The sequence below is a fragment of the Grus americana genome, chromosome 11 (genome assembly GCF_028858705.1).
Source record: "Grus americana isolate bGruAme1 chromosome 11, bGruAme1.mat, whole genome shotgun sequence".
In the NCBI taxonomy this organism is placed as follows: Eukaryota; Metazoa; Chordata; class Aves; order Gruiformes; family Gruidae; genus Grus; species Grus americana.
In genome coordinates, this window is record NC_072862.1 from 21839514 (window position 1) to 21854089 (window position 14576).

The 14576-nt window shown below is 38.8% G+C and overlaps 1 protein-coding gene across 1 annotated transcript in view; it reads left to right on the forward strand.

Annotated features, from left to right (window-relative positions):
• The window catches only part of SYN2 (synapsin II), a 186827-nt gene that overhangs the window by 149292 nt on the left and 22959 nt on the right, over window positions 1-14576 (forward strand). The window contains exon 9 of the mRNA XM_054838018.1: window positions 4061-4163. Coding sequence (XP_054693993.1) covers window positions 4061-4163 — 103 coding nt within the window. The remainder of the gene's footprint in view (window positions 1-4060; window positions 4164-14576) is intronic.

A 14576-nucleotide genomic window follows, 5' to 3' on the forward strand; every position in this document is an offset into this window, starting at 1 on the left:
AAAGAATATGAGCCAAGAGTTTCCCTATGGCTTGTCTCAGAGTTTACTACCCAAACTAAGTACCAGCCTTAGGTGCTTACGTGCACCCTTGTGTTCCTACATACCTATCTGCACCTAGAAAACTACTGGAATTCCCTTCAGAAAATTCCATTTTTCAGATTCAACGTATCAGTCATCTCCTGTGGTTCGTTTGCCCCCTTTTACCTAACAGTCTTACCCCCTGCCACAGTGTTTTAAACTTCTCTCCTTCTACATCATCTTTTATAACCAAGCAATCCAGTCTTAACTTTGCCTATCTAAATCATATTTCTCTTTTCTACTTTCAATCCTACTAAGTTGCTTATTTTGCATTTTTGAAATTGCCACTAAACTGTACTGTGAGGCTTTTTACCCAGCTGCTGGGATATACTGAAGCTTATTTCCCTCGTCATCATTCCAGCTCTGTACTTTGGTTTACTTTGGGCTTTTCTTTTTCTCTCCCATCCTTACGCCGGATACTTTTTGCAATGCAGTCAAACACATCCTCCTTGCAGTACCATTTTGAAGCTCAGGTCTTCTAATGACAGAACTCTTCTCTCAATACTGCTCATTTGCTCCAAGTTCCTCCAGAACATATAGAGCTCTTTTGCCTGCAAAATAAACCCCTGAGGCTTTTTGATGGCTATGAATTTTCTTCTGTTCAGCTTCTCTAAAGGTTGCTACCAGTGGAAGCTGAAAAAACTCTGTACAATGAAAGAGTAATCTAAAAGGTGTTTTAAAGTTCAGCAGTAGTCTTTTTCTGGTGTTTGGTTGTGGGTTTTTTTTTTTAAAGTCTGGAACCTACAACTTGTTCCCTCTTACGAGCTGAGGGAGGCACAAGAACTGAACCATTGCCTGCCCTGAGAAAGGTGGAAACAAGTAAGACGGGAATTACAGCTCCCTGCTGTCCAACCCCTGTCTAGACTGTGTCCTCACTGATCTCCCCTCGGGGGATGGAGTGGAGCCACATTATTTTCTCTTTCTCACTCCCCTCCCACCTTCCTTTTGAAAGTGAGGTTATGCCTTCACTGAGCGGGAAAAGAAAGAGCGTGCTTTAGTGTGTCTAATTACAGTCTGTAGAAACACAGGCACTTTAGTTTTGCCGTAAGGAAAACTAAACAATACCAAGTATGGGTAATGAGTATGAAATGCTAACCGTGCCTCGCTACCTCCCTGTAAATGCTCTACGTGCTTTGCTTCTGCTTCCATTTTTGAATCTAAGATAATTAGAGCATAACAGGTATTTTCCCATTAAAAAAACACTAGCCAACCAAACAAAACCTCTTTTATGCTGATGAAGAGAAAAGCATAGAGAAGATGGATGTTTTCTCAGAACAGAAAGAGGTACGTAGCACACAGCCACACCACTGGGTTGATTGCCCACTGAGGTGCACAAAGCAGAGCAAGGAAGAGAAAGGAAAACTGAAGTTTTCTGAGGCGCTGAAGTAGTTTAAGGGCATAGCAAAAGAATCGAATCTGATGCATGTGCATTTCATTTCCAATACACCTCGTGAATTAGGAAGAAGCGTTGTGAAAGCAGTGCCTGAACTGACGTTGACTGAATACAAATCTTGGTCTAGAAGTTCAGAAGAGAAGGAAGAAGGCGGCAGAGGAAGGGACAATGCCGAGGCAGAGAACAAGTGCATTTCCATGTTCCACGTTCTTGTCGAGCCCTCTGTCTCAGAGAGGCACCGCTCCCCAGACAGGACCAGAAGAAGAGAGACCTGTGCTAATTGCGCACACCTCCTCTGGCACACCAGCTACTTCATGTCAGACACCTGAGGAACAAGGCTTTATTCAATCTGTCAGTTCAGAGGCTGCTGCACGCTATATTGGCTCTGGGAAATAAGAACTGTGACCTCTTGACAAACCTACTGTGCAAACCTCGGGTTTAAAACGTTACAGGCTAGTCCATCCAAGACCTCTCTTTCCAAATGTAACTGTATTTTTCCAGCTCTGTGTTTGTTGGCAGCAGATAGACTATTAAAAATACTTTCATGGATCTGATTGATGTTTTGGTATTTTAAGGAAAATGTCTTCTTTCTTTTTTTTTCATATAAAGTCCAGATATTTACTGTAAGACAAGTTTTGCTGTCCTCATGACTGTCTAAGATACATGTTGGTATTTTACCGCAAAAAAAAAGTTATTTGTAAGCAAGTGCATTCAAGCAGGCCAGTCAGCCAGTGCATCTACAGATGTCGAAATTGTCAGGCATCCAAAAAACCCTCTCATTTTGGACAAAAAACATGTTTCTCACAGGAAAAAAATTGTTTTCGTTGCTAAAATATTAGCATCAGGATTTTTTCAAACAGTTGTATCAATTCTTTGTATTCTGCTTAAAAGAAAAACTTTTCCACTGGAACAGACTTGATATAAGAGAATATGAAGAATGTGAGCTAATAAGTTTACTTGGAAAGGACGCTATTACTGAAGATATTTATATATGAATAAGACTCTCAGCCCAGCAATGAGTTTCCTTTGATCCCACAGTGAAGTCAAATGCTATGTTTATTACATCCGTTTTTTTGCAATGGAAAATACTATGATGTGGCAAATCTATCATCATGGCTCAAAGGCTGGATCAGGAGAGGGTCTGTAAAAGGAAATAGCTCTCATTTATACTCAAACACTAGCCAATGAAAGAGAAAAAAAGCTTGTGATAAATGGCTGCTTTAAAACTTTGGGGGTTTTTAAAGCAAAACATGTCCTTCAATGGGTGGGACCGTGATATCTGCCTGTATAACCTGTCAAGATCGTATCATCACCTGCTGGTGCCCATGCACAGCTATGCTATTAGTTAATGAAAGTTCTCAATGCCATTTTGTGTCCTGCGAGTCAATCCTTGCCATCGAGCAAACACACACATCTTACATCACCTCAGCACGCTCTCAGCAAAGTATTATGGCTCCCTGTTATGTCACTAACAGTTCCGTACTTGATCACAGGAATTGCCTCACTCTTTTTCTAGTAAGTCCCACTTCATTCCCTTGTTAGTCAGAAAATCTCTCTATTCATAGGATGGATAAAGCTCTTCATGCAAGAAAAATAAATCATATTACTGCCTGTAGAATGGGTGAAGTGTTCATTCCTCGGTCCACATTTCTTACCGTGAGGTTAGAAATGAAATGGAGGAGTTCTTATGTTCAACACCGTATGAAGCACTAGCTTTTTTTAGGACTTGTAGAATGCCTCAGAATTCTTTACCTTTCTGTTGATTTTACCGTAGTTGTCTATAACGCTACACAAAGAATATTATCCTTGTCGGCATGCTACGTAACTTTTATGTAGTGTCATACCTCTGTTTCTCTTGTGTCATCTTGAGGGTTGTTTTGTCTTGATTTTTCTTTTGCCTTGTTAAGCGATGTACGTATAAAGATACCATTGCTACTTTGGAATACAGTCGGGTCCGTAATTTAAGAGGGAGACTCTCACTCTGGTTTTCCTGGTAAAAGAATAAAGCCCATCCATAATTAAGTACACTGCCAATCATAATAGACAAGAATCTCTGCGCAGATACGCAAGTTTGAATTTCACAGGAAAACAGAAGCCCTGTTCCCTACTTTGTAAAGCCTCTTGGCATCACCAAAGCCACAAAAACTGGTCAGATGATCAATCCCCTGTCTGTGCAGTTCTGCCATAAAGTAGAGCCACAACTAGCAAGCTGTACTGGCGTCAGGGCCCTGGAAATGCAGGATGGGATGTAGCTAAACGCTGTTTGTGCTTCAGCATATCTTATCTTCATGTTACTCACAGTTTAGAGCAGACGCATGTTTGGACCAATGTAAACTGGGACAGAATCCAGCATAATACCAGGTCAGGACACAGAGCCACAACTTTTCTGGATTCTACTGGGAAAAGTAGAGTAATCGGGCCAGTATCTCTAAGCTACTATTCTGAGAAATGCAAATTCAGTAGAACTGACTACATAGTGAAAATTCTGAATTTAGAGGAAACATCATATTAATACATTATTAGGTTAAGCCTATAAAACAACAAAAGCCTGAGGAGATACTCACAGAAAAAATTATTTTTATGAAACAGGTACAAGCTTTGGGTTGACACCTGTTCTGAAATATTTGGTGGTTTGGACATCTGTGCTGTTAAGGCTGTACATGGAAAGGATGGAAAAGATTATATTTTTGAGGTAAGCAATCCCACTCTTTTCAATATATGTTTTATGTTGCAAACACCCAAGTAAAGAACATTTGTGATAGTTACACGTTGGCTTATTTCCGTTTCAGGAAAGGCTGTGTATTTTTGAGCAATGTTTAAATCATAATACAAAGCCACATGGCCAAGCTAGTGGCAACACTTGCTGGGAAAAGTAACCAGATATATGGTAATGTCTTCCAGTGTCTGAGGAAATGTACACAAACTACAGAACAAAACCAAATGTGGATGTCACATTTTCCCAACCCTTATGATTTCTTTCCTGAGCAGGCTTACCAGTTTTTCCTGGAAGGTTTATAGATAGCACTATCCCAAGGGAACCCCAGCAAAATTATACCTTTACGTGGAAAGGGAAATTAAGAATGAAGTGGAAACAACTTTACTTTTTTCTAGCCTAAATGTTACCTTTATGATCTGATTCTTCATGAATTAGACATTTTTGCTGTAGATAATTTTGAAAAGTGTAAGTTTCTCATTTACCTTAAATTTATTATGGATAAATACAACTTGCTGTAGCCATAAACCAAGATATCCTCACTTGCCTATCACGCAATTCAGGATTTCTTCAGCATCTTCCATGTTCTTAGATTTTTATTCAGGAGATAGGCAAGGATCTTTAGAATCTCCCCACTGTAAAAGAGGTTGATGCTTGCTAAAGCAAGAGTATTTTTTCTAAACTGTGGGAGTAATCTGGAGATTATGGATTGATTCTCTCTAGTTATTTGTGTCCATTTATAACAGAAGAGCTTTGTAGAAGTAAAAATCTTTGTCTTGCATTTTCTTCGCTTTTCACAAATTTATTTAACGCTATTGCAATTGCCAATAATTCCCAAATCAATCAATAGCACTTTAAAGGACTAAGCAGCTTGCAGCATTAAACCTTCAGCAAAACAGAGTTAATCCTCCTGCGATGCGGAGGAAGATGTCAAGAAATCCTGTTTCCTTAGTCTGCCTGGCCAAATCAGAACTTACTGTGTCTTACTGTATCAAAACTAACTGTAGCATAAAATTTAGGATTCTGTACTAAGCCTCCTCTGTTGCTGCTTCATACAGTGCGGTCTTTCCCCTCCCTCTTGATTGCTGCTCCCAAATAAGCTCCTCTCCAGCAACCGGGCTTTGGCAACCTCCTGCATGCCATGTAGAGCTTTGCGGGATGCTCTGCAGTTCCATAGCCCCTCAGGGGATGGGTCTCAGCATTTTCCACACACACTCATTGATCTTAATTCATTACATTTGAGATAGTTCATGCTGATTTGGTTGACTTTAATCCAAGAAATTTTGACCCCACAAATTAAACTATAAAATAATGTAGATTATTTTAAGACCTAAGATCTTAGTTATCTTACCTTATAAGGTAATAGTTAAAAACTGAAAGATTGCGTGCAAAAAGATACAAAACTAGCGTATATTCTTGTAAGAACTAGAGGTTTCAGACATAAAACAATGGTGTTTCTTATACACAGTAACTAAAGCTGGTCTGAGAAATGATTGGCATCAATCCACACTACTTAGTCTCTCCTACCGATCTCTTTTATTCCCTAATTTCTTTTCATCCTGCCGTTTCTGTACAAAAATAGTTGGCCCTTTCCTGCTTCGAGTGGAAGTGAAGGATGTCTCCTTTATTTTAACAGTTGTCACTTCTGTGGCATTCCTCAGTTAGCAAATTCCTGCCAGACTAAATGCGCTTCATTTTCATTCACTGAACTCGACTGTTTCCACTGAAGTCGGGTCCACAAACTAATTCCTGCGTCAGGCCTGGGAGGTCTGTTGGGCAAGAGGGGAAGGAGGAACAGTTTTTTGAAAATGAAATAGCCAGTGCAAATTATATCATGGACTAACAGAGCACCCCACTTCCTGCTTCTGAAGAAATCCCCTGATCTTCCGTGCCAGATACAGCCATACTTTTAAACAGAATTCTGAGAACTGCAGGATACATCAGGAACTGGGTTTAGAAAGCATTTTAAGTAGTGTACATAATAGATGTTGCAATTAGAGAGTGGATAGAAGCGTGATAATTCTTGCTGTTCTACAGAATCAGCTGAATTGTTTGGAAGATAGTAATGCTCATCAGCAAGAATATTTAGAATCTGGATAAGACATTGAAATGTAGAATTGTTTGCAAAGTTCACATCCAACAACATCTGTAAAACTTATCATCATTTGCTACTAAAAAGCCAGCTTACATCAACAGTTACTACACTATAATTTTAACAGTTATTGCACTATAATTCTATGATCCAATGAAGAGCACAAGACCGTCTGCACCAATATAGGAAAAATTTTCGCCTTTTGTGTGCTTTCAACATGGGAAAAGAAATGTGCTATTAAAGCTAGCACGTACATGCTGCAATCAAGAACCAGTAGCTGAGCAGGACAATCAGCCCGTAAATACTGGGGTTACACTCCAACCGCAGTCCCATACTGAAACCTACGCTCTTATGTTTTCATCGTGACTGGTACACCTACTATAAAACTAAACGTTTCTGTATTACTGACACTTTAATTCTGCAGATATGATCTGAGAAGAAGCATACGAATTTCCTAATGTATGAAATAACGTATGCAGATATGTTCTTCCTGATTCTTCAGCTGGAACACTGAAGCAGTGTAACCACCAGTAGGAAGGCATAGGCAGATTTCAGCCAGCTTCCAAGTGATGTGAGTTAGGGTAGAATTCTGCTAAAGTATCCGTCATATCCTCAGCACTCTAGACAGAAATTAACTTCGGAGGGATCTCCTGTAATAAAATTAAAGGATGTTTGGTGACACTGAAGTATAGTTCTAGACACTTAATTTCTGCATACATAAACCTTGTTAAGAAATAAAGAAATACACAGATCTTTATTACTGTTAGCTTCTTGTAGATGTCTCTCTTGTGGGATGTGCATGCTCCTTTGACCAATGTAATAACAAGCAAGAAATTGCAGTTTAAGTACAGCTTCTCACATTTTATAGCTTTGGGTGCTAAATTTGGGTCCATTTTATAGATTTGGTTCGGTTCCCCAGTGCTAGTTTGTGCATCGGTATCTTCCTATTTTTATAGCCACCCTAGAGATTTCTAGTCATTTGAACAAGCTGAAGCCAATACTAGTATTATTTCCCCAACATTATGAAAAGGATACACATTTAGTGTACCATTCATCTTTCCACACTGCTACAAATGCTATTCCCAGGGGAATTTTGAAGGATGTCCATTTGTGCCTTCTCGCTATGCAGTTGAGGGATACCTTATGCATCCCCAGGAAGAAAATCCAGACCGATTTGTCTGAAGACAGGAAGGACAAAATATTGAAGGTGTAATATTATTCCAACACAATACGACCTCTGTTTTCTGTGAAGCTACAAGGTCTCTATGGTTTTCTTAGATGGGGGCTGTAAGCACGTGGTTTTCTAAAAGTCGTTCCCTGGAAGAAATTTTCTTCTCTAGAACAACTTGGTGGTTCTTCTTGTCTCTTCTTTAGTCCAAAGAACTATCTCTAAACTCCTACTAGGAAGCAATGAACTAATTAAAGAATCACTTAGCTAAAAGAAAGGGTTGTCAGGTTGATCAGGAGGAGGGCCAAGTTACTATTCTGTATAACAATCTTAGCTATTCATTTAGTGTCTGTTCTTTTCATCTCAATTGGAATATTCAGCTGCCAGGCATCACCATGCCAGAAACTATCTGTAGAAACAAGAATTTTATTAACACATGATTGCAACACACAGCTTTTTAACCGTCTCACCAATTCTTGCTAATAAGACATCAAATTAAGGTTCATTAAACTTCTGAAATAGAAGAAAGACTTTTAATCTTTCCCTTTTCAAATTAATACTCCTGTAGTTTTAATCTAGAAGGAACAGATACTTGAGCATTGTTCATGTTTCTGACTCCACTGAATATTATTTTTCATGATTCATTCTTGGAAAACCAAACCTCTGGGAAGCTAAACAAAAGCTCATATCATGATGATGAATGCAGTAAAAGAGAACAAATGTAACAGAATCCTTTAAAGTGGCCTCACAGGCAGTCTCCCAGATTTTCTCAAAATTGAATGGGTGGGTGGCTGCCGCAGGTGTCTTATTTCTACTTGCTTATTTTTACCCTAAGCTATATTAAAATTAGCTTCCAAGTCGTTTATAACCTAGAAAGATGCAAACCGTTTGGATTTCGGAAAGAATATTTTCTGCCACTGTAAGCCAATATTAGAAATTAAGAAACAGAATTTGATGATTTTTCTTTCTTTTTTTTAACTCTTGGTGTAATAGACACCGTTCCTGAAGGTGCTGCAGTCTGTCAAAGTCCTAGAACGTATGCCAGAGTATATATATATATACCAGAGTATATATACTGTGTAAGGTGTAGAGCACCAGCATAAGGATGCTGTCTGTTGCAGACATCCGTATTCCCATATTCAGTGTCCTGAATAATATTGGCCAAAGTACGCGAAGGAATACATCAGAAGGGAGCACAGGCAGAAGAAACCTGTACCTCCTGCAGGAGTTGTGCACAATTTTACTTACAGTTGTGCTTTCTAGGAAATGCCGGCTACACTACTCAATCTACGATTCAGACAGAGCTATGCCACTGACTATGGCACGAGGTTACTTAGCACGAGCCCCTGATACTGTACTTGCCAGTGCTCAGAAGCTACGCTTCCTTATTCTTCTATCTTAATCATAGACGTTTCCAAAATTCAGCACCAGAGACTGAACAAAGATATGAAAATGTATTCTGTTAGTAATATTTGGTAATATCCTTGTAAGTGGTGTATCACAAATCATAGACAGATTTGAGGTGACCTACTCCACCTTTGCTCAAAGCACGGCTAACTTCAGAGTTGCTCTGACCCTATCCTAAAAAAAATGAGAGGGAGAAGTTTTGTTTCTACCATGTTTGCCAGTGTTGTAGATAGAAGTCTCCTATAATAAACAGATTTTTAAAAACTCCCTAGAAACATAACTTTATCTCTAAATCATGTGATTTGGCACATAAATATGTGCAGGAGTGGCAAATAATAATGGTCATGATTTTTTTACATACTGACATGGTATTCTATCCATCAAAGAATAATCTCTCTTCAGGTTAGTAAGGGACCTAAAGCCAGCTGTAATAGTTGAGAAAGTCAGAAGTCTCTCATAATTTACGATCTGGTACTATAAGAAGTTTTGAACATTTCGAAGTCTAAAATTACTTGTTTGTTGATATAACTAAGTTATAATTAAGACCACATCTGTCTGTGAAGATTCATATTTCCAAAACAAGGAGCGTTCCTACATTTCCTAATAGGACTTCATATAACTTAATTATTCCTAATAGGACTTAATATAACTTAATAAGAAAAGGCTGAAAAGGTACAACTCTAGAAAAAACTAGCCTTTTTAATTAAGATTTTTTCCAAATTTCTGATGCATTAGTGCTGAATTCATTAATGCATATGTGGGTTTCATGTGATAGAAATAATTCACTTTATTCAATGAACTCTTCTGGGCCTTTTTTTACATTTTGGAAGTAACAGATTTAATCCATTGAAATTTTCCAGGCACCATTCCGGAAATAATGACATCAGCCGTTCTTTTAGACAAAAACGTAAAGTGTATCTAGTGACACAGTTAATGAAGGGGGTGAATTTGTTTTGCTAGGACACTAGTTTTCATTTGAGTGGAGCAATAATTATTAACCTGTGTGAATAATGTTAATAATTTGGTTTCCATCCTAATTATCCACTAATATTACTTTCACATAATATTTATGTTTACTGTATCTGTTGTCAAAATACCTGTGACTTTTTAAATTAGCAACAATAGCACTTCTTATGTGTGACCATCTTAATGCTCTCTTTTGTTCATAATGAACCATACTTTATTAATAGGGCAGTGAACACAGGTAAAATTCATTGTGATGTTAGCTTAATTGTTATTTTGTAGATTAAACCAATCTCTTCCACATATTTTCTTCAAAGTGCTTGAATTTTTCTCAGATATATTAACTGCATTTTCTAGATATTTTTACACTTTTTTTAATCTACTGCATTTGCATGAGCTTGCAACATACAAATTCAGTTTGATGGGACATAGAAATCGTTTGCTTGGTTTGTTTTCATTCCAGATTAAAACAAGACCATATAAATTTGTCTGTAGGCACTGGATCCTTCATCTTGGAATGCTTGATTCACTTTTCCAGCTGTTCTTTCTTTTTCTGCAAATGTTGTTCTTCACCCACTACAGGAGGGACGGTAAAAATTTCCTAGCCGTCACCACTGATTTTCTGCTGTACTATCCCCTACCGATTTCTCAGGTGTGGTTACATTTCCAATTGCAAATTATTCCTGCATCTGCTATAGAGACCTCAGGGAAAGCCCCGTGATTACTTCATATCCAGTCACTCCCTTCCTTCTCAGAAATCACACCATCTCTTCTTACATCCCGTTCAGTCTTAAATGACCTCCTCAAACTAATAGTTTTCCTTAATGTCAGTTACTTTCCCCAAATTTAGAACTCTTAAATTAAAATCTGTATCAGCCTCTGCCTTTACAGTCAAAATTTTCACCGCAATTGGAGACATCCAGGTCCCACAGAAACAGCACAGAAGAATAACACATTCATTCTAAAGCAGCAATACAGTCCAGCTTCTCTTATTCACAGACCAAAGCAAATGTTTTTTCTCACTCCTCACACTCTTGAGCACGGACCTTCGAAATTACCCGGGTTCGCAATGAAATTAATTCCTCCTCCCTCTGCACTTACCAATTATCATATCTTCTCCTCTCATTCATAGGTCTTTTTCCATCGGAAATCCACACATCATTATTCTGTCAGACTCCTTGGGCACTTCTGACTTGCAAGCCCTCTAGCCGTTCCTTCATACTCTTGTATTTCAGGATCCTGACAACCACCTTTTTGTTCTGCCGTATCGACAGAGTTCTTTACCTTTGCCCTTCCCTTAACCTCCACAACTCCGTCCTTCCCAGCACCGTTCGGGCTGGTCTCCATAGAGCTCGAAGCCAGAGATCTTTCTTGATCCTTTGGTGGTAAACATCTTAGGTAATGGAGAACTACATCTGGCAAGTGGCAGTCAGAGTAGCTGCTCCTTCAAACATGATGATCCCTTTGCAATTACTGATATCTTATAATTGCACTGGCTCCTTTATTAATCCCATCCCGTTTCCTTTCGTATTCATCGGACTTAAACAGCATTTCTCTTCTCTTTCTTGCCAGTCTCTGTCTTGCAGCCCAAATTTCAAATATTTGCCTTATCCACACTAGCAGCGGAGGGCACAGACTAAAATAATTCACTGAAAGGTCCTATCACTGAAAGGGCAGTGTTTTGTTTCATCACACTATTGTCTTGACTTAAACGTGCCGCTGTAGTTTCTGCTGCTCCTGCTAAATATACACACTCAGTCTCTTACAGTTTAATACGAAGATGTGCTAAGTGCATTTGAGAATATGGTTTCTGGGTGGTAAGAGAAATTGTTCCCATAGAATTGGTTACCGAAATGCATATAAATTACAGATAGAAGCGATATGAATTAAGTGACTGTAATTCATAGCGACCTGTGTTTTTACTGGCATCTGCGAAAGTAACATATTTGACTTTATGAATTACAGATGTCTTTTCTTCTATGAAATCCTCTCACTGGGAAACTCCAATATTTTAAATAGCTGAACTAGGTACTGAAAAAAAAAATAATGGCTGTGTTGAATTATATTTTAAAACTAGCACAGGCTGTAAATAGACTATTTATAAACAGGATGCTTTGTGTATGTTTAAACTTTGTCAAGTCCTCTAACGTGGGGGAAATGCCAGCGTGACATTCCTGTTAGTCATTCACGGGTTTTAAAAACTGTCAGCATTACCCAAAATATTTTTAAGTCTTAAGATACTTTTATATAACACATGACTGATTTCTGATAACTGTCATTAATTATTTTACTAGGAAGGAAAACAGACTACATTCTCTTAAAGAAAAAAAAAAGACAACAAAACCCACCCTGTAAAGTATTCACCTTGATCTTAGCTGCTTTGCCAAGGAACAGCAGAAGTGCTCTCTTAGGAAAGTTAACTGCTCTCCTTGAGAGTCACCGCGGCGGTAACACCGAGAGGGGAGCTAAGCCTCTTCTTAGCAGGCACGGGCAAGGCCGGGCGGAGATGCGGTGCTGGGGACCCTCCAGCCCTTCCCTCTCAGCAGTGCACGTGGTAAGAGCCCCTTCAGCCTCCGGCCAGCTCTGACCTCTACCCACCCACGTGGCCTCGCACAGTCCCATCAGGCGTTAAACTGAGCAGCGTCCTGCGATTGAACCGCCGTTAAACCTTGGTGATCTTTTACATTTCGCTTTGGGATCAGTAGTTTTCTAGATAATCCGATGCCTTTCCTTCTCTTTTTACCACTTTGGCTACTGTCGTTGTACTTCAGGAAAGCACCAGAAGGCATTATAGCTTATCATCATGCGGGACTTGGCATCTGACTCAGTACTTGTTCAGTGTTAGGTTCACCGTATCTTTGGCCGGCAACATTTGTTAAGTATGGCGACAAACAAAAGGGGGTTTAATGACATCAAAACCTGTCCAAGTGACAGAAGATTGTCAAGGCCAAATGGCCGTGGTTTTTAATGTCATATGCATTTGAATCTGCCTCAGTATGTGAATAGGGCAGCTATGCTTAAAATACTGTCTTCAGGAAACGTAAGACCTTCTCTACAGAAGTGGGCATGAAGTTTTGAGCAACACCTCAAGGCTTCTTTTTTTTATCCTTAGCCATAGAATTACACTTTTCCCACATGTTCTGGTAAACAACATGGCAATATCTGTTATAAAGTATTTAAAAATAGAAATTCAGTCAGAATCCAGTACTCCAGATCTTAATGCTTTCTAATCCTTTGGCAGGATCTTCTTTTAGGCAATTTGCTTCACAGTCATTCAAAATACCTATTTTTTTTTTCATGTAAGCGGATGGTAAACAAAGTGAGCTTTTCTTTGCATACTTGTGAAACATACAACTGTTGCTTCTGTGGTTGGGTAAGAGGGGGTTAACATACACCCGGTAGTGAGAGGGGCAACATTTTCAAAAATGTCATTAATGCCTGCCTTCCAGGGGGGCAGATTTTTAGACCACAGCCCTAACTCCCTCTCTGAAAATCAGACGTTTTGCAGTGGACTACCAAACATCCAATCTCTTTCACGCTGACATCAAGACATTCTAACATTCAGTCATTATTAACATTTTAAAGTCCTGGCCCAAGTATCTGGCACATACGGTTGCCTCATCCCTCCAGGCATTACGCACGTTACTCTTGCGAGAAAAAACTCATGATAAAATGAAGTGGAACTTTAAGTGTTACAACAATTTTAAGAAATACCAATAACTCAGCGGAAGTGAATACTAAAGTAAATCCACAAAAATTTTGTATTTCAAGAGCTACACAACCAGCTGGACTACTTTTTGCCCACTCAGGAATATTGGTTCAATACTTTGCTCTCAATTAATTAAAGACATTGGTTATGTTCCACTTAAAAGTATGTTTATTAAAATATATGGTAAGTTTTATAGAAACTTACTGTGTAATTATTAAGCATTTCTGCAATACTGTTGATGTGGCCCAAGAGTAGAAAGAAAATCATTAATTTCTTAGGAAACATTTGCTCTGGATTTCAGTTACTATTTCATTGTGTACTTTGGGGTTATTTTAAAGGCTTTTAGCTGTGAGGAAGCTTAGAGGAGACATCCTAGATCTGAAAATCCCAGAAAAGCGTTGCTGACGTTTTGGTTGCCAACACACAATGCCAGTGTCTCTTGTAAATGGACAAACAGAATAATAATGTAAACGCTTTTGGGCTTCAAGTTAATCTCATTATTAGAACAAAGTAGTCTTTTGTCAGCCTCAGTAAGGATTTCTATAGCACTTAGAGTATTTTGAAAATCCTCAAGTTTAGGTAATATTATTTACAATGCAGCTTATTCCCAGCTGCTGTGAAAGATGAAAGATTACATTCCAGAGTTACAATGAACACGCATGTTCTTTTAAATCCAAATGTCTCTTTAAATACCCAATTTGTGTGTCTAATTCCTAGAAGCACTTGAATATCTAAAAGAAGGAAGGTAAAACTGTGCTCTTTGTCTATAAAGGAGATAAAGTGTCGTGATGGATAGGGAAGAGTTTTGTTGTCCCCACTATAGCCCCTCCACCTCAGGAGGGATCCATACAGTGCAGATGCACTAGCTTTATGCTCATGGGTCTGATCCCTGTGCCACCCCTACAGATAACAAAATTCTTCCACCTTGTAAATATTTGCAGAATCAGGTCTTAGCACAAAATTTCAGTATCTTCCCTTCAACTGCACAAGCTGGGTAACTAACAACAATAGCTCAAGGCAACAGCCTACAGCAGAATGCCCACCTGAAAAGAC